Source organism: Anomaloglossus baeobatrachus, chromosome 9 (genome assembly GCF_048569485.1).
Source record: "Anomaloglossus baeobatrachus isolate aAnoBae1 chromosome 9, aAnoBae1.hap1, whole genome shotgun sequence".
Taxonomy (NCBI): Eukaryota; Metazoa; Chordata; class Amphibia; order Anura; family Aromobatidae; genus Anomaloglossus; species Anomaloglossus baeobatrachus.
The window spans coordinates 58,561,262-58,580,912 of NC_134361.1; the positions used below are offsets into that span (position 1 = coordinate 58,561,262).

The 19,651-nt window shown below is 44.6% G+C and overlaps 1 protein-coding gene across 1 annotated transcript in view; it reads right to left on the reverse strand.

Annotated features, from left to right (window-relative positions):
* Positions 1-16,996: 16,996 nt before the first annotated feature.
* The window catches only part of GPC3 (glypican 3), a 669,985-nt gene continuing 667,330 nt past the window's right edge, over positions 16,997-19,651 (reverse strand). The window contains exon 8 of the mRNA XM_075323731.1: positions 16,997-17,369. Within this exon, the coding sequence (XP_075179846.1) occupies positions 17,188-17,369 (182 nt within the window). The 3' untranslated portion in view covers positions 16,997-17,187. The remainder of the gene's footprint in view (positions 17,370-19,651) is intronic.

A 19,651-nucleotide genomic window follows, 5' to 3' on the forward strand; every position in this document is an offset into this window, starting at 1 on the left:
CTTCCCAGAAGGCGGCTGTTAGGGCCTCATTATTCCACCCGAGTTCTGAAGCCAAAGTGCGGAAACGGATGGCGTATTGACCCACCGTCAGTGTCCCTTGACGTAGGCGGAGGAGTGATGAAGCAGAGGCAGAGGCGCGTCCTGGCTCGTCAAAGGTACTGCGGAAGGCCTGTAGGAACTGTTGAAGATCCTTGGTCATGGGGTCCTCCTTCTCCCACAAGGGGTTCATCCACGCCAGCGCCTCGCCCTCTAGGTGGGACATTATAAAGGCGACCTTGGCTTGGTCGGAGGCGAACAGATGTGGCAGCTGCGTGAAGTGAAGGGAACATTGGTTTATGAAGCCCCTGCAGGTCTTGGGATCTCCAGCATACCGAGGAGGTGACGCCAAACGGAGTCGGGAAGCATCTGAAGAGGCTGCCACTGGTACGGGAGCCATGGCTTGCCTGGCGGGGGACCTGGGTGCCGCAGGCGTCATTGATGCTTGTAATGTGTACAGGCGGGTGTCCACGGAGGTCATGAATTGCAGCATGCGGGTCTGGACTTCACGCTGGCGTTGGAGTTCCTCTTGCAGGGCCATTAGTGCAGCAGCGGGATCCATGGCCTGATCTTACTGTTACGGCCGGGCGGTCGGGCAGACCCAGGAGGTGGATCCACTGGACCGAACTCTAAGATGGAGGTAGGGAGTCCGGCAGCTGAAGCACTGAAGGGCAGCAGGATAGTCCGTGCAAGTGAAGACAGCGGAGGAGTCCCTGGGACCACGGAGTCACAGAAGGTAGTCTTGGTGACGTAGCTCAGGTTCGGAGGCCGAGATGATATCAGGCGGAGTCCGGAACCTCTGGAGCAAGATGACGGGTCACCGCAGGGATCCGAGATGGCAGGTGCTGTCGGATGGCAGACGGACAGCGTGCGGGGTTCGGGATACGGCAGACTGGATGGCGAGGCAGGTACGGCTCTACAAAGAGAGATAGGTGAGTACAGGCACATAAACACCAGGAGACCTGACTCCTAGCTCAGGGAACACGAAGATCAGGCCCCGCCCCCTTGGACAAGAACCCCCTTTATACCCTGAACCTGACTAACCTCATTTCCTGTTACTGGACGCTGGCCCTTTAAGAAAGGGTCAGTGACCGCGCGCGTGCCCTAATGCGCATGCGCGCGGCCCGGGTGCCAGAAGCCAGGGAAGGAGGCTGCGAGGAGGACGCAGGAGAGCCGGCCAGGGCCTGGGAAGATGTCGGACGCCGGGATCGGCGACCAGAGGACCTATGGAGGACGGGCACCGGAGGCTGGGACGAGGGGAGCGTGGCAGGTGAGCCGGGGAGCGGAGCTGAGGACCCGGGGAGGGGAGCCGAGGACCCGGGGAGCGTGACAGCTATCCATAATCTGTCTCCTCCATATATCTCTGAACTAATCTCTCGCTACACTCCAAAACGTAACCTCCGGTCCTCCCAAGATCTCCTTCTATCCTCCTCTCTCATTCGCTCCTCATGCAACCGACTCCAAGACTTCTCCCGAGCATCCCCAGTCTCCTGGAACTCACTGCCTCAACACGTCAGACTATCTACTACACTTGCAAACTTCAAACGGACCCTGAAAACTCATCTGTTCAGAAATGCCTATAATCTACAATGACCTCACCGCCCCACCACCGTGCGGAGCTGCCGCCCCACCACTGTGCGGAGCTGCCGCCCCACCACCGTGCGGAGCTGCCGCCCCACCACCGTGCGGAGCTGCCGCCCCACCACCGTGCGGAGCTGCCGCCCCACCACCGTGCGGAGCTGCCGCCCCACCTACACCCCACCTACTGTCTCCTCCCCAAAATCCTTTAGGATGTAAGCCCGCAAGGGCAGGGCCCTCTTCCCCCTGTGCTAGTCTGTCTATTGTAACATGTACATGTATTCTGTATGTAACCCCCTCATGTACAGCACGATGGAATCAATGGTGCTCTATAAATAAACAATAATAATAATAATAATAACTACGGCAGCTATCACAAGATATCGCATCTGCGACGGGGGCAGGGACTATCACGCTCGGCATCGCTACAGTCGGCTAGCGATGTCGCAGCGTGCAAAGTACCCCTTTGTCCTACGACTAAGGACTGATGTCCAAAACACTTCAGGTACTCTGTGTTTTATGACATTTTAAAGATGAAATAAACCTGGAGTTTTATCCGTATTGGTGCTTGACACTTACCTTCTTTGTTCTTGTATCCCGTGGAAGCCAGCCACATGTATTCATGCACCCACCATTTAGACCGGATGAATATAACTTGCATCTGAATAAACAACTGCACTCACGGTGAGCTGATCCCTTCTTCTTTTAGTTTTTCCCTAGAAAGCACAATAGGTTGTTATCCAGATTAAGGCAATGATAAGAGGTGGTTCTGCTCACCTGGTGGGGCACTGTGGTGAGAAAATACACCTAAAGGGTATGAAGCAAAAACAGTTTCGACATCGCAGGACAGTTTGGACATAGCAGGTGACCTACTTTACTGGTATGTATTCGGTCCAGAAGTAAGAATCAAACAAAAGTAGTAGTGCAGCTTAGTGTCTACTCGTTCCGAAGTATTCCAACATCTTCAGGAGCACCACATAGAAGGAGAAGTTGGAATATTTCAAAATGCATAGAGAATAAACCACACTAGTAATACTTTCGCCTAATTCTGACTCCTTGATCAGTTACACATAAGCGTCGCAGAACACCCACTATCTCAAATTTATGGTATATGGATGTCTTAAAATTATATGACCCATGATATCTGAATCCAACTCGGATTTCTGCCACATAATTATTGATAATCCAGATACTACGAAAATGAATAAAAACACTAGAAGCACATTTTTCGTTTGATCAATACTTTTAAATGGCATTTTTTAAATTAATTCTATCTAGCCGATGATTTAAAAGATTAAATCAGGTGAATTTAAAATTAAAAATGATGCAGCAACAAAGAAATTTCATCAGGTCTATGAAATCTATGCACTTTGAAAAGTGTGGTGCAAGGCATTGTATGCACACCCATATACAGTGAAGGAAATAATTACATGATCCTTTGCTGACTTTGTAAGTTCGCCCACTGACAAAGACCTGGACAGTCTATAATTTTAAGGGTAGGTTCATTTTAACAGTGGGTGATAGACTATCCAAAATAAAATCCAAAAAACCACATTATATAAATTATATAAATTAATTTGCATTTTACAGAGAGAATAAATATTTGATCCCTCTGGCAAACAAGACTTAATACTTGGTGGCAAAACCTTTGTTGGCAAGCACAGCAGTCAGACATTTTTTGTGGTTGATGATGAGGTTTGCGCACATGTCAGGAGGAATTTTGGTCACTCCTTTTTGCAGATCATCTTTAAATCATTAATATGGCAACTCAGAGCTTCAGCTCCCTCCTTAAGGTTTCTATGGGATTAAGGTCTGGAGACTGGCTAGGCCACTCAATGACCTTAATGTGCTTCTTTTTGAGTCACTCCTTTGTTGCCTTGACTGTATGTTTTAGGTCATTGTCATGCTGAAAGACCCAGCCACGACCCATTTTTAATGTCTTGGAGGAGGGAAGGAGGTTGTCGCACAGGATTTTATGGTTCATGGCTCCATCCATTGTCCCTTTGATGTGGTGAAGTAGTCCTGTGCCCTTAGCAGACACCCCCAAAACATAATGATTCCACCTCCATGCTTGACAGTGGGGATAGTGTTCTTTGGGTCATAGGCAGCATTTCCCTTCCTCCAAACATGGTAAGTTGTGTTAAAGTAAAAGAGCTCATTTTTTGCCTTCTCTGACCACAGCACCTTTTTCCAATCTCAGAATCATCCAGGTGTTCATTGGCAAACTTCAGATGAGCCGGCTGCACATGTGCCTTCTTGAGCAGTGGGACTTTGTGGGCACTGCAGGACTTTAAGCCATTAAGGCGTAATGTGTTACCAATGGTTTTCTTGGTGACAGTGGTCCCAAATGCCTTGAGATCATTGACAAGTTCCCCCCGTGTAGTTTTAGGCTGATCTCTCACCTACCTCATGATCCTGGATACCTCACGAGGTGAGATTGTGCATGGAGCCCCAGATCGATGTCAATTGACACTCATTTTGTATTTCTTCCATTTTCTTACAATTGCACCAAAAGTTGTCTCCTTCTCACCCAGTGTCTTACTTATGGTTTTGTAGCCCATTCCAGCCTTGTGCAGGTCTATGATCTTGTCCTGACATCCTTAGAAACCTCTTTGGTTTTGCCCTTGTTGTAGAGGTTAGAGTCTGACTGATTAACTAAGTATGTGGACAGGAGGCTTTTATACAGGTGACAATTTAAGACAGCTGTCTTTAATGCAGGTAGCGAGGTGATTAGGAGCATCTAAGGGGTGCTTCACACATAGCGAGCTCGCTGCTGAGTCACGTTTTTTGTGACGCAGCAGTGACCTCATTAGCGATCTCGCTGTGTGTGACACTGAGCAGCGATCTGGCCCCTGCTGTGAGATCGCTGCTCGTTACACACAGCCCTGGTTCGTTTTTTTATTGTTGCTCTCCCGCTGATAAGCACACATTGCTGTGTGTGACAGCGAGAGAGCAACAATCCTGAATGTGCAGGGAGCAGGAGCCGGCGTCTGGCAGCCTGCGGTAAGCTGTAACCACGGTAAACATCAGGTAACCAAGGTGGTTACCCGATATTTACCTTCGTTACCAGCCTCCGCAGCTCTCACGCTGCCAGTGCCGGCTCCTGCTCCCTGCACACACAAAGCTAAGCGGTGTGCGCTGGTAACTAAGGTAAACATCAAGTAACCATACTCGATGTTTACCTTAGCTACCAGTGTCCGCAGCTTCCAGACGCCGGCTCCGTGCAAGCGCAGCGTCGCTTGTACGTCGCTGTTGGCTGGGGGCTGGTCACTGGTCGCTGGTGAGATCTGCCTGTTTGACAGCTCACCAGCGACCATGTAGCGACGCAGCAGCGATCCTGACCAGGTCAGATCGCTGGTGGGATCGCTGCTGCGTCGCTAAAGTGTGATGGTACCCTAAGTGTCTGTAGGAGCCAGAACTCTTAATGGTTGGTAGGGGATTAAATACTTATTTCTCTCTGCAAAATGCAAATAATTTTATATCATTTATACAATGTGATTTTCTGGATTTTATTTTGGATATTCTATCTCTCACTGTTAAAATTATCCTACCCTTAAAATGATAGACTGTTCATGTCTTTGTCAGTGGGCAAACTTACAAAATCAGCAAGGGATCTGTGACACCCTGGGCAAGCCAGGGGTCACAGGTCATAACACCACCACACCCTACACCCCAGTTAGGAACACCAAAGCTAACCAAAAATCCTTGTTGCCTTCCTCCAGGAGCTGGTGTTCACACCAGGGGGTGGGCCAGGCGGTTGGCTCCGCCCACCGAGGAGTACACAGCCCTGGAGGCGGGAAAACCAGGCAGAACAGTTAAGGGAGTGAAGTAGAAGGAAGTGGTAGAGGAGCTTGAGAGAAGGAGTAAAAAGTGACAGTTAAGAAAGCCTGAAGCTGGTCCGGGTGTGTGCCCCGGACTGTGACAGCAAGGTCAGCAGACGGCGGTGATAGTCTGCAGGGGAACTGCTCGGAGGTTGCTGGAAGGACCGCGGACGGGTGGTGACCCGGCGGTCTGGAGCAGTATACGAAGAACAGTCAGCACCAGGGCAGGGGCCTTTCGGATCCCGGCAAGGCTAGGAGTCGCCATGATTTGCCAGGTCCGTCAGTGAAGGGGACGACTGTCTCTCAACAGCTAAGTCCCGATTGAAGGCAACAGTCCGACCGTTAAGGGGAGACACTGCCACCGCCAAGGCACCAGTTTCCCAGGGCCAGCGCCTGCGGGCAAGAGTGGAGCTCCTCCGGTTCATATCTAGGCCGGGGAGCGGGTTACTGGTGGGAACCCATCGCAACCAAACAACAACACATAGGTGCAGGAAAGAGACCGTCACCGTCACCTGCAGGGGATATCAACAGTGCAGCCGTCTGAGGGACCCGTCCAACCAGCCGTTTGTTTACCGAGAACTGTGTCGTGTTTACTGGCTGAGTGAGTACCTCCGTGCCGTGCAGCACAGCGCTGCCCCTGCGCCCCTGCACCTCCACAGGCCCCCTACCCGCCTGCCCACCATTCCAAAACCCCATCCCTGGGCCCCGGGATCACCAACCCCTACCCACGGAGGGGCAACACAACAACTGGCTGCTCCATACCATCACACCCGGGATTCCCCAGCCAGAGCAGCGGTGGTGTACATCCCTTCACCACAACCGTGGGTGGCGTCACGGACAATCCACAATCCCCACACCCAAAACCCCCCTTTCACTCACGGGCGAGGAGCGCCGCTAGAGTCTCCGGGATCCGGCTCGTCGCTCGAGCCACCGAGCAGCAGCAGGCCACAGCAGCCGCGGCAGCCGGACCCGAGCAGTAGGGAGAGCGCGGCGTCCCCTCCTCCACCCGCGACAGATCAAATAATTATTTCCTTCACTGTAATGATGTATAAAGAGGCATAAATATAAGGCAGATGGGGCCCCGTTGCATATTTTGCACCATGACTGAGAACTTCCACTTATGCCAAACAGTCATGATGAACATTTTTAGGATGTCATCATGGACAGTGTTATGACCACCTCTCGCTAAATCTGGTTCTTCTCACTCTCATACTAGCATTGGTATAGTAACAAAGCTCATTTTGTTTATCAGAGTGTAATAAATTAATATAGCAGCACTACCCCAACTTAATAAAAAGCCAGCTCTACAAACAATGTGAACAAATTACATAACTATATTGCTATTTATTACGTAAACCAAACCTGGAGGGAATCCTGTGCAGAGGCTTCTTGGGAACTCGGTTTATGTGATTCTATCACAATTATATTTGCAGCCAGTTAATACAATATGTTCTGTGCATTGTGTTTCATATGTGTGATCATAACAAAGTGAATATGGATTTCTTCATTTTCAGGCCAGGACTATGCTTGGTGTACATATAAATGTAAAAATAAACAAAATGAATCCACCAGAGGAACTGATTCATTACATTTGAGCAAAAGAATGGCATTTGTATACATTCCGGGGAACTGGATTACAGACCTGACCTTTAACTTGGTGTGAAAGCCATACTTTGGGCTTTCCAGTAAGCACTTCACGACCCTTAAGTGACCCAATGTTTATGCTTCAAACAGAGGCAGGCTTCCATCCACTTCAGTTCCTTTAATTAAAATATTGTCATATGTTTTAGTTTAGATTGAGCATCTGGGCCGTGTTTTGTAGATTTACATTAAAAAGTGTCTTTGTTTTTGTTTGTTGGTTCCCAGCACTTAATGGTGTTATTTATTTGGATGTACAACATCTGGAGGTGACACAATTTTGTGTGAACGTCTTGTAGATAAGATGGGCTTGGGCTTTGTAGCTTTTCTTGGTGTTTTATCCTGTTTACAAAAGGACTTACACGAGTTCATGAGTCATTTTTGGATGGCTTTTTACATGGAATATTTGACATATTATACAATACATATTTACACATTCTTGGTAAAATGAATTTCAAACTAAATAGGGATCTAAATGTTAAGGTACCGCAATGGGAACGATACTCATGCCTGAGACATAATGACATGATAATGCATTTACAATTATATATTGAACATTGAAATCTGAAATGAGCCCAAATTGTGGTAAAAATAATTCAGATCTGATACATGGCCTGGGGGGGCCTGATATGTATCTCTCAAGAGAGACACTTAGGGGTACTTTGCACACTGCGACATTGCTAGCCGATGATAGCGATGCCAAGCGCGATAGTACCCGACCCCGTCGCACATGCGGTATCTTGTGATAGCTGCCGTAGCTGGTCTGGCCGGCAACCTGCCTCCTTCCTAAGGGGGCGGGTCGAGCAGTGTCACAGCGACGTCACACGGCAGGCGGCCAATACAAGCAGAGGGGTGGAGATGAGCGGGACGTAAACATCCAGCCCACCTCCTTCCTTCCGCATAGCCGGTGAAGGCAGGTAAGGAGATGTTCCTCGCTCCTGCGGCTTCATACACAGCGATGTGTGCTGCCGCAGGAACGAGGAACTACATCGTACCTGTCGCTGCAGTGAAATTATGAAAATGATCGACACTACACAGATCACCGATTTACGACACTTTTGCGATCGTTTATCGGTGCATCTAGGCTTTACACGTTGCAACGTCGTTGCTGGCGCCGGATGTGCGTCACTTTCGATTTGACCCCAACAACATCGCAGTAGCGATGTCGCAACGTGCAAAGTACCCCTTACATATGACATAAATATTATTTACCATATTATGCAAACTAGAGTGAGATAATATGGTATTACTTGTAAGGGTATGTGCGCACGTTGCTTTTTACCTGCTTTTTTGCTGCTTTGTCTTCTGCGCTGTTTAATGCCAAAATGGATGTGTTCTTCTATTCAAGCAAAGTCTATGGGAATTTGGGTTTCTTGTTCACACTATGTTGTTCAAAATGCTGCCTTTTTGTGGCAGAACTTTGGTCAAAAACTCAGCTTTGCAGTGCAAAACCCAAATGGCAAAAACAATTGACATGTTGCTTCTTTGAAAAGCTGAGTTTTTGACCAAAGTTCTGCCTCAAAAAGGCAGCATTTTGAACAACATAGTGTGAACAAGAAACCCAAATTCCCATAGACTTTGCTTGAATAGAAGAACACATCCATTTTGGCATTAAACAGCGCAGAAGAAAAAGCAGCAAAAAAGCAGGTAAAAAGCAGGTAAAAAGCAACGTGCGCACATACCCTAAGACTGAGATGCTTTGTTGTGCAATTATAAAGGTGAACTTTCTCAATACAATATAATTTTTAAATGGTTCTTCAGAAATAAAAAATGTCATCTTATTAAGTTCAAGTAAAGAAAAACTTGTCCAAATTTAGACGAATATACAGCTGTGCTCAAAAGTTTACACAACCTAGTACACAGTAGTTTGACAATAAATGGCTTCACCTAATCACTAACCAAGAGTGGGGGAAAAAAAGATTTTGTGTTACCATTCATATTCTCTGTAAAAAGGCCAAGAAATTAAAAAAATCTACTGGGGTATGTAAACTTTTGAACACAACTGTATATAGGTTAAAATTAAATGTTTTGAATATATAATGCAATATAAAATACAATATATAGCTATTAAAATGAATTGATGCTGCTCTGGGAGTTGGATTTGGAGGATACATTGTGTATCTATAAAATCTGAGGATATTACATTAATAAATGTCATAGGCATAGTGTTTATTAGTGTGCTCCTCATAGGGTGGCAGGTGATAATGGAGCCAAACCAAACTGTTATCTGACCGCCACTGTATTCAAGGAGACTGAAATATTTTCTATTTTGTGTATATAGTACTGATGGTTCATAATAATAATTTGTATTTATATAGTGGCAACATATTCCAATAGACGTGTGTTTTATTTATATAGATTTATTGCTCTCTAACAGGACATAGACATTTTAATGGGTTGAGCGTAGCACAAGTAAAACCTGAACTTGTGTATACATTTAATAAGTAACACAGAACTTATCCAAAAGTATTGGGACTGTTTAAACCTTTAATGACCTGGCTATTTTCTGATTTTATACTTTTGGTCATTCCTCCTATTTTTCTCCATTTACTTTTTTTCCAAAATCCATAACTTTTTCATCATTCCATCAACTTAAATGTATATCGGCTTGTTTTTTTGGGGGGACAAGTTCTAGTTTTAAATGGCACAATTCATTTTGCCATTTAATGTACAAGAAAACAATAAAAAGAAAAATTAGAAGTTTGTTGCTTATTGATTTTTTTGTAATGGTTTTCATTGTTTGATGAAAATGACTTGTGAACATAGTTATCCAGGTAAGTATTCTTACACTTATACCAAACCTACATAGTTTGGTGGGAAAAAAAAAGTGTAAAATTAGTGAAAACATTTTTTTGCCTTTATCTTAATTTTCTGAGACCCATTTTCATTTTTCAGTTAACAGAGCTAAGTATTTTTTGTTTTGTGAGCTGACATTTTTTATTGATCACATTTTGAGCGAGATATGACATATTATTAATTTTGTATTACATTTCATGTTGAGTCTTGTAGACTGTGAGTCCTCATGGGCACTGTCCTCTCTCCTCCAGTAGACTGTGAGTCCTCATGGGCAGGGTCCTCTCTCCTCCAGTAGACTGTGAGCCATCACGGGCAGGGTCCTCTCTCCTCCTGTAGACTGTGAGTCCTCATGGGCAGGGTCCTCTCTCCTCCTGTAGACTGTAAGCCCTCACGGGCATGGTCTTCTCTACTCCTGTAGACTGTGAATCCTCGTGGGCAGGGTCCTCTCTCCTCCTGTAGACTGTGATCCCTCGCGGGCAGGGTCCTCTCTTCTCCTGTAGACAGTGAGCCATCGCGGGCAGGGTCCTCTCTCCTCCTGTAGACTGTGAGTCCTCATGGGCAGGGTCCTCTCTCCTCCTGTAGACTGTAAGCCCTCACGGGCATGGTCTTCTCTACTCCTGTAGACTGTGAATCCTCGTGGGCAGGGTCCTCTCTCCTCCTGTAGACTGTGATCCCTCGCGGGCAGGGTCTTCTCTTCTCCTGTAGACAGTGAGCCATCGCGGGCAGGGTCTTCTCTCCTCCTGTAAACTGTAAGCCCTCACGGGCATGGTCTTCTCTACTCCTGTAGACTGTGAGCCCTCGCGGGCAGGATCCTCTCTCCTCCTGTATCAGTCTGTGTCTTGTTTTGTTTATGATTATTGTACTTGTTTATGTACACCCCTTTTCACATGTAAAGCGCCATGGATTAAATGGCGCTATAATAATATATAATAATAATAATAATAGTTGTGGTGAACAAAAAAATAAAATCAATTCTGGAATTTTAACTTTTTTTTTATTAGGGTGTAGACCGATCAGGTTGATTATTTTATATTTTGACTGACTTATCGGACTTTTACGGATACAGCAATACAAGTTCATTTTTTTATTTCTTTATTTTTAATGGGGGGAAAAGGGGGGTGATTCAAACTTTTTATATATTTCTTTTTACATTTTTTAATTCTTTTTTTCACTTTGTTAGTCTCTTTAAGCACTTGAATCTGCAAATCATCTGATTACTTGTATTATGTATATCAGTATATAATAAAAGTTACTGTCTACAGCCATTGGCTGCTTTTTACAGGAACACCATTATGATAGACACGGGGGTCTTCAGCAGACCCGCAGCTGTTTTCGCAACCCCTTGGCGCCCTATGATCACATCATGAGGGAGGGGGGTTGTGATGGACATGTGGAATGGCAAGTCTCCAAGTCCGTGCCCTTGAAATGCATTTCAATTGTTAACCACAGTGGAGAGAGCTTGCTTTCACCTGCTGCTCTTAGGCGGGCTTTACGCGCTGCGACATCGCTAGCAATTGCTAGCGATGTAGAGCACGATAGCACCCGCCGCCGTCGCACATGCGATATGTGGTGATTGCTGCCGTAGCGAACATTATCGCTACGGCAGCTTCGCACGCACATACCTGGTCGGCGACGTTGCTGTGACTGCCGAACAATATCTCATTCAAGGGGGAGGTGCGTTCGGTGACACAGCGACGTCACCGCGACGTCACTAAGCGGCCGGCCAATAGAAGCGGAGGGGCGGAAATGAGCGGGACATAACATCCCTCCCACCTCCTTCCTTCCGCATTGTCGGTGGAGGCAGGTAAGGAGATGTTTGTCGTTCCTGCGGTGTCACACATAGCGATGTGTGGAGCTGCAGGAACGACAAACAACATCGCATCTGCAGCAGTAATGATATTATGGAAAGGAGTGACGTGTTACCGATCAACGATTTTTGACGTTTTTGCGATCGGTAATCGTTGCTCCTAGGGTTTACACGCTGCGATGTCGGTAATGGCGCCGGATGTGCGTCACTAACGACGTGACCCCAACGATATATCGTTACCGATGTCGCAACGTGTAATAAAGCCATTTTATCCGCTAGTAATGATGCAAGTTTCTGACAATACAGAATTAACTCACTAGTAGGGTTATTTTCCGTCACATAAAGTCTATATGTCCCAATTTATTCAATATTGTTAATATAGAACCAACATGTTCCATGTCACTGTACATTGTCATCATATGCCCTGCTTGGGCTCAAAATTTGATTCACCTGTCTTAAGAGAAACAGATAATCAGAAAATGATGTATTAAAGAGGACCAACGACCAGGATTTTCCTATAAAAACTAAAGCCAGTGCTATACTGGTGCTATCATGCTGATTCTATACATTCCTGTAGTTGTGAGATCGGAGGTATAGTTTCTGAAATACAGGCAAGTAAACTTTGTGAAATGCACTGTTATTTGATTGATAGGTGCTGCAGAATATCTAATAGGTGGGTTGGGTTTTGCTAGTTATTCCCGCTCCAGCTGCCTGTCTGTCCGTCCTCTCCCTCTGTCCTTCCTCCCCCTGTAATAACAGAGAAAAGGGGTGGAAGGACAGGCAGGCAGACGGGCAGAAGTAACTAGCAAAACCCAACCCACCTTTTAGATATTCCGTTGCACCTATCAATCAAATAACAGCATATTTCACAAACTTTACTTGCTTGTATTTCAGAAAGTATACATCCAATCTCACAACTAAAGGTATGTATAGAATCAGTATGATAGCGCCAGTATAGCACTGGCTTTAGTTTATATAGGAAAATCCTGGTGGTTATGTCTCTGTAGGTTTTTTTTTTAAACACCAAATTTTAGTCCAAATTTTCATGTGCATTACATCTTGTTAAACAATATAGCAAGTATGGATTCACCATGTCCATTAACAGGTTATTGGCAATTAACTATTCCTCCTGTTTCCCTTGTTTTCACCCCCTTCTATTCTAAAATAACCCCCCCAACAACTTAGCACACTTTTTTCCTCCTGTCTAGCCCACACGAAGAATACCCAGCCACGCCACATTTTGTCATTTTTATTTTTTTTTCTACCCCATGCCTCTAGATGAATCATTTGCCTTCTTATCACACCTTCACATTATGGCTGTTTTAATTTCCCTAATGTTCCCTTAATGTCTTCTAGTAGATACCACTCTGTGTACGTGAAGGGGGTAACTATTGTTTGTATTTCTGTAACTTCTCTGTAGGTTTTTGTGTTATATGTATTTTTAAACATTTTTGCCTTTTTTTTTTCAGATCACGATCTCTATTGAAAAAAAAACAAAAAACAAAAAAAAACGAAAAAAAAAACCCAAAAAACCCTGAAATATAATTATACTTACTGTCCTTTAGGAAGCGTTTCTTATCATCAGAGGAAGGTTTAAAGGACTACTACAGAGTTTTTGGCATTTTTTTTTACACCACTATAGTGGCGCTTTAAATATAAGCCCCGTGTCATATACTCACCTTTCGGCGTTTTCACACTTTACTGGTCCTGCAGTGCTATCTTGTACCTGTAGCTTCTGACTGTCCGGAAGTCACAAGCTACATTACAGGCATTAATGCAAGTCTATGAGAGCCAGAACAAGGCTCTCATAGAATTATATTGAATTGTGACCTCTGGGGCGCTCCATGAAACACTAGAGCTGACGGCTAGTCACTTTCCAGTGCAGACTGACCAGATCACCTCTAAAAATGGTGAAGTGGCAGAAGGTGAATATAGCACAGGGCTCAGGGGACTTATATTTAAAGCATCATTACAGCAGTGCAATAAACAAAAACACTGTGGTGGTGCTTTAAAATGACACTTTTATACACATTTAATAACACTTTTAATATTAAGTCATGTCACAGCTCCCCCTTCCTTCATAACAACCTTTGCAGACGTCATTAGATGCTTCAATATAAAAGATAGAGGAAAAAGCTTGTTCATTGTACATGTGTTGTTTCCTGAAACAGGAGTCTAAAAAAATTCCTTTTTCTGCTAGGATAAATATTGTAAGATTTCTGTATTTTATTTCTAATAAGGGAAAAAAATAACATTGTGGAAAAGAAAGGGAATTGAACACAAAAAATAACAGGTTATTTTCTGAAGATAGGAAACCGGAGAACTCAGTAGAAGCCTTCGCCAACACGGAGAGAATATCTGTAGATGTTGCCCTTGGTTAGATTTGAACAACATTCTGCAGAGCCTCCAGGTAACATTTCTAATCCCCAAGTAATAGCGCTGCCTCTAAAATAAGAAATAATAAATTGATATATTCAATACAATACATTATTGTCGATAGTAGCAGGGACAACAGTGCAGTAGATACCTTAAAACAAAGGCTATCCTTTCACCTTTCATAGTGAATCCATGTGGTTCTATGAGAATATCGTCCTGGACCTGATGCGCTTGGAAAAATTCGAAATGTCACTACTGCCAAAATCTAATTAAATTTCTTATATAATCTTTTCCAGTAATGTAACAGTAACACGGCTCTGCCATGAATGCCGGGTGGCATGGCCTCACATCGAGAAGGAATTTTCACTTCCCCAGTGAGCCATAAACATTAGATTCGGGGCTGACCTCATTGCAATGCTGTGTCATAAGATTGCTGGAAGTAACAGAAATACAGATATTTTCTCATATGGCACAGTTTAGAGAAATGATTGTTTGTAGAGAGGATACCCTGTGGGGGATATTTTGAATATAGATGATAATAGCAGCAGGGATCCTCTCTTCTGTTATCTTCTAAAGAACAAATATACAAACTTTAATAGAGATGTCACAAAATGAGCAATAGCAGGGGTGCAGCCAGTAATCCGGGGGCCCATAGTAATTCTTGGAGTAGTATCTCACCATCCGCAACATACAAGAGCAGGAAGGACAAGGGCTGCAAGTATCTGGAGCCAGAGATGAGCACTGAGTGGTGGCGGCTTTCCTTTCCTCCCCTCCACCAGTGTCCATTAGTGCCGTTTGCCGTAGGCATTTCATGGGCTATCAGGGCTAATTATAAATATATTAAAAAAAAGTTTTGCACTACTTTTACATGGTTATCCTTGTATCCTTAGTGGGGTTGGCTAGTTGACTAAGTGCAAATCCCATCTGCTCCATACCTAGGGCCTACTTCAGGGTCGGCCAGGGTCAAGGATCCAGCTTAGCGCATAGGTGCAGAAACGATCTAGGGCGGCGAAGGAGGCCAGGGACCAGCGGTACGCTTGGTCAGGGGTCACCATCTGCCCCTTCACTAGACACAGGGTTTCCCTTTCGTTCCCTTTCGCCATTTGCTTGGTACCTACCCATACCTAGCGTGACAGGCATACATAGAGGGACACTGTGGAACCCATCAAGAGAAGGTATCTACTCTAATTTCTCCACATCTTTTACTTTGATGGGTGGTGGAGCATTAGTTTTAGGATCATGGAAAGGAGAAATTCTAGCCTAATAGTCCTTTACGTCTTAAGGAACTAGCAGAATATTCAATTTAGTTGCATGTGCTGTGTAAGGTTTCAGGTCTACAACAAATTCATATGTTGCATAGTTATTTAGCCAACAGAATAAGACAGCCCCACTGTTATTTATGGACAGTCTACATGTTTAAACTGAATTTGCCAAAATGTTTTTGCCACCAAATGATAACATAGTGGTCGAGACCCTGATTCCAGCAATGTGTCACTTACTGGGCTGCTAATTGCAGTTTTGACGAAATCACAGTTTTATCAGCAGGAAATTATCAGTAATGCCAGGTAGTCAAGCATATTCATCAGCTCTGTATAATCCCACCAACATCACATGTTGGCATTTTTCTGACTATGCAGAGTGTACACAAGACATCAGTAGTGTGGGAGGGGTTATAGAGAGCTCAGTATTCAGAGAACTGTTGGATCTGCAATAGAGAAAACAATGATTTTATAAAAACGTCAACAAGCAGCCCAGTAAGTGACACATCAATGAAATCAGGATTTCTGCCCCACATTATGCTGGACCCAGATGGGGTAGCAAAACCTGGTAACAGATTCCCTTTTTACACTCTAAATTCCTGCTGTCTCAGGAAATCAACAGGTACTGATTCTGACCCTATTTTTTATATTGACGCATCTAATGAGCGTGTGCCAAGGTCATTGTGAAGGATGTAGTGGAGATGAAGACATCACCTTGTGAGGAAAGAGTTAACTTAAAATTGAATAGATGGACATTCATGTTGTTTTGTAAGATGAACAAGCAAGCCCAGCTACGCTATGACGATGAGAGCGGATTCAAGGACTCTAGACGCTGAGACCCAAGGGCAGAGATAAGACCTGTGCCTAGTCTAAGACAATGAGAGTTGTGTTTTTACTGAGAAATGGAAGGTTACGCTTACGCCAAGAATCGAAACTCATTTATGCTTCGTTGGGAAATGAAACTTGTGTCTCTGTACACGACATAGCTACACCCCTATTAGGTTGATAAACCCTGTATGTGATAATAAACTAGCAGTCTTCTTCGGAGCGCACACTCCTTCTTACCTTATGTGCAGATATCAGCGTCTGTCTCTATCTCATTAGGGCTGAGGGAAGCTGAGGGGGGGCCTGGGACTCCCTCTGCATTTGGTCATCGCTGGCAACAGTTGTGACCTATTGGTCAACCTAACAACCTTTTGCGTTTGGTGAATCCTGTGTTATTAGTGTGCAAACAACTGGAATATAAATAAATATTAATAGTAACTGGAAGTTGGAGTCTAAAATATTCCCCATGGCCAATGTGAAAATACAAGATTTCTAGTTTTATTTTATCTCATTAAAGCAGTCTTTCCACCTAGGAAATGTACAACAAATGGATAGGAGCCATGGGATCCACATTAATCTTACAGCTGCAAACCATGTGCAAACTGTAGGGAATGTACGTGCAGGTCACTCCCATTCATTTCCATGGGAAATACCAATATTGTCAGCATTGAGATCTGGACCTATGAAACATTTATGACGAATTATCCTAATGTGCAATATAAATCCAAAGCACAACAACCTCTTTTAGAATCATGTGTGAAAGATAATCGGTCATTACACTCCCTTACGGTCTATGGCTGTGCCATATATCATACGAAAGCGCAATAAATTCATAGAGAGACTCTAAAACACACAGCAAAAACGTTTGTAAATAAAATCTGTGAACAAAGAAATGTTCTTTATTAATACATTAATAATATTACTATATAAAATTCTTTTTTTTTTTTGTCCAAGAAGACTTTACAATGGGTCTGGGAAATGTTATAAATTGTAAAATTCAGCTAAGATTGTTATGTAGCTACCAGAAAAGTAAAGGGTTAAGACCGGAGAATCAGTTCACCGAGACAAGTCCTAACAAGGTAATTGTGAGGGGAAGAAGCGGTTTGGCCGACACAGTCTTTATGCTGTCACTTCCAGGCTGGAGGTGGGTTATTTCTCTGCCGTTCTGGTCCTGCTGGTTTCGCATCTGCTTATTAAATGGAACGTCGTCGATATCCAGGTCGTAGTCCAAATCTAAAAAACAAGAACACAATAATTACTTACACTACAAGCCTAATAAACGCCTCTGGTTATTTATTTATTGCTCAATTTACCCATTCATGATATATATATAATCACTTATCAATAATGGCCGATAATGAAAGCTCCAATAAGAAAAACTCTCAAATCAGATTAAAGTGAATCCGTCAGCAGGTTTTTGCTGCCTCTTCTGAGAGCATCAAGATGAAGACAAAGAGATCCTGAATCCAACGATGTATCAGTTTACTGGGTGCAGCGGTTCTGAAACAGTTTTTATATTTAGCCATGCAGCAGAGTCTCTCTATGTACAAAGTCTATAGACAGTGAGATCCTAATCACAGCAGGGGGGTGTGATAGACTAGCTAATTTCTAGCTGAATAGTGAGGCTGGGGCCACACGGGGATTACTGCCATCCCCTCGCATGACACTCTGCTCACACTGGCAGTACAGCAGAGCCGAGTGTCATGCGAGTGTCCCTGCGACTGAGGTCCGTTCGTGCGAGCGGACCTAAGGTGCGGGGGGCGGGCCGGCACTCAGGAGGCGAGGGAGGGATTTATTTCCCTCTCTCCTCCGTAGCCGGCTATTGCCATTCTCGCACTGCACTTCCGGTACACCGGTGTACCGCGAGTGTAGTGCGATTTTTCTCTCGCCCCATACACTTGAATGGGTGCGAGACAAACAAGACTCACATTACACCCGCAGCATGCTGCAATTGTTTTCTTGGTCCGATTAAGAAAATAATCGCTCATGTGCGCTGACACACAGGCTAATATTGGTCCGAGTGGAATGTGATGTTTTATCGCACTCCACTTGCACCGTTTTTTTACCCGTGTGTCTTAGGCCTAAAGATTAGACTCAGTGCCCGCTTATGGGAGCTCAGAAAAGAAAATATATTGATAATGGATAATTCTGGCATGTAACAATGCGACGCGTCTTTCCTTTGTTCCTGGCTCGCCATATACAGGCACAGCAGCGTCCATTGTGCATGTATTTCCTATATGGTTATCACTGCTTTTTAAGTAAAAATTCCTCTTTAAGGGTCTGTGCGCACTGGGAAAATGTGTTTCTTAAGTAAAATACGCACCCTCTGACAGAATTCCGCACCTACGGCAAAATAAATGCACCAAAAACGCACCCAAAATCCTCATACGGTTTTACCGCGGTTTGTTGCGGTTTTGGTGCAGTTTTGCTGCGGTTTTTCTGCAGCTTGGTCCCTGCGGTTTTTAACCATTATTTAATGGCAAAACCGCAGATACCTACGGAAAAGAAGTGACATGCTGCTTCTTTTTGCTGCAGAAATTCTGCAGCAAAATCTGTAGGGATGCAGTGTGCGCACAACATTTTGAATTTCTCATAGATTTTGCTGGAGGACTGCAAGAAGGTTATGAACAAACACTGCACCTTTTCTGCAGCAAAAACCGCAGCTAATCTGCGGCAAAAAACACTGTCTGTGCACAAGGTCTAAAAATGTCTCTTTCTGTACCTGTGCTTGCACCCCATGACTCGACTTCCCTAGACTTACCTTGAGAAAGGCACAAGGTGCTGACCCATTGGGATGTTTATATTAATTTCCAGTCATTTAATAAAGACTTCCTTGAATGCACAGTATATTCTTAATTTCTAGCTGATCTAATCTGGCAATAATAATCTCCTGAAGCTAAAACAAACATTGCAGGTAAACAACAGCATACAGTGTAATAAGAGACATGCAACTGAAATCTGTGTATTAGCCCCTACAGTATGCTCACGGCACATCACATAGCAAAAACCTGCTGACAGATTTCCAGTAACCCCTTCACGACCTTGGACGGATCTATCCGTCCAGGATCGTGTCCCGTTAAGCCCCGCCCCCTGCCGCGGGCAGGCGGCGTGGATCGGCACACATAGCTGCTTTCAACAGCTGACATGTGTGCCTGCTAGCCGCGGGTGGAAGCCATTAACCCTTAAAATCTTGCTGCCAAAGTCTGGCAGCAAGATCTAAATGCGCGCGGCCATGTTTTTTACTTACCGCCGCCCCCACCGGAAGTCACGTGCGTGATCACGTGACTATCGGTGGTTGCCATCGTAGCACAGGGTCATGTGATGACGCCTGCAGCTATGATGTTTCACTTTCATTTTCCCTCGGCCGAGAGCAGAGGGAAAATCAAAGTGACTGAATCTGCTGTTTACAGCTGTATTGCTGTAATCAGCAGATAGATAATAGCGATCGGATTGCTGATCACTATAGCCCCCTAGGGGGACTAGCAAAATAAAAAAAAAAGTTTTAACAAATAAAA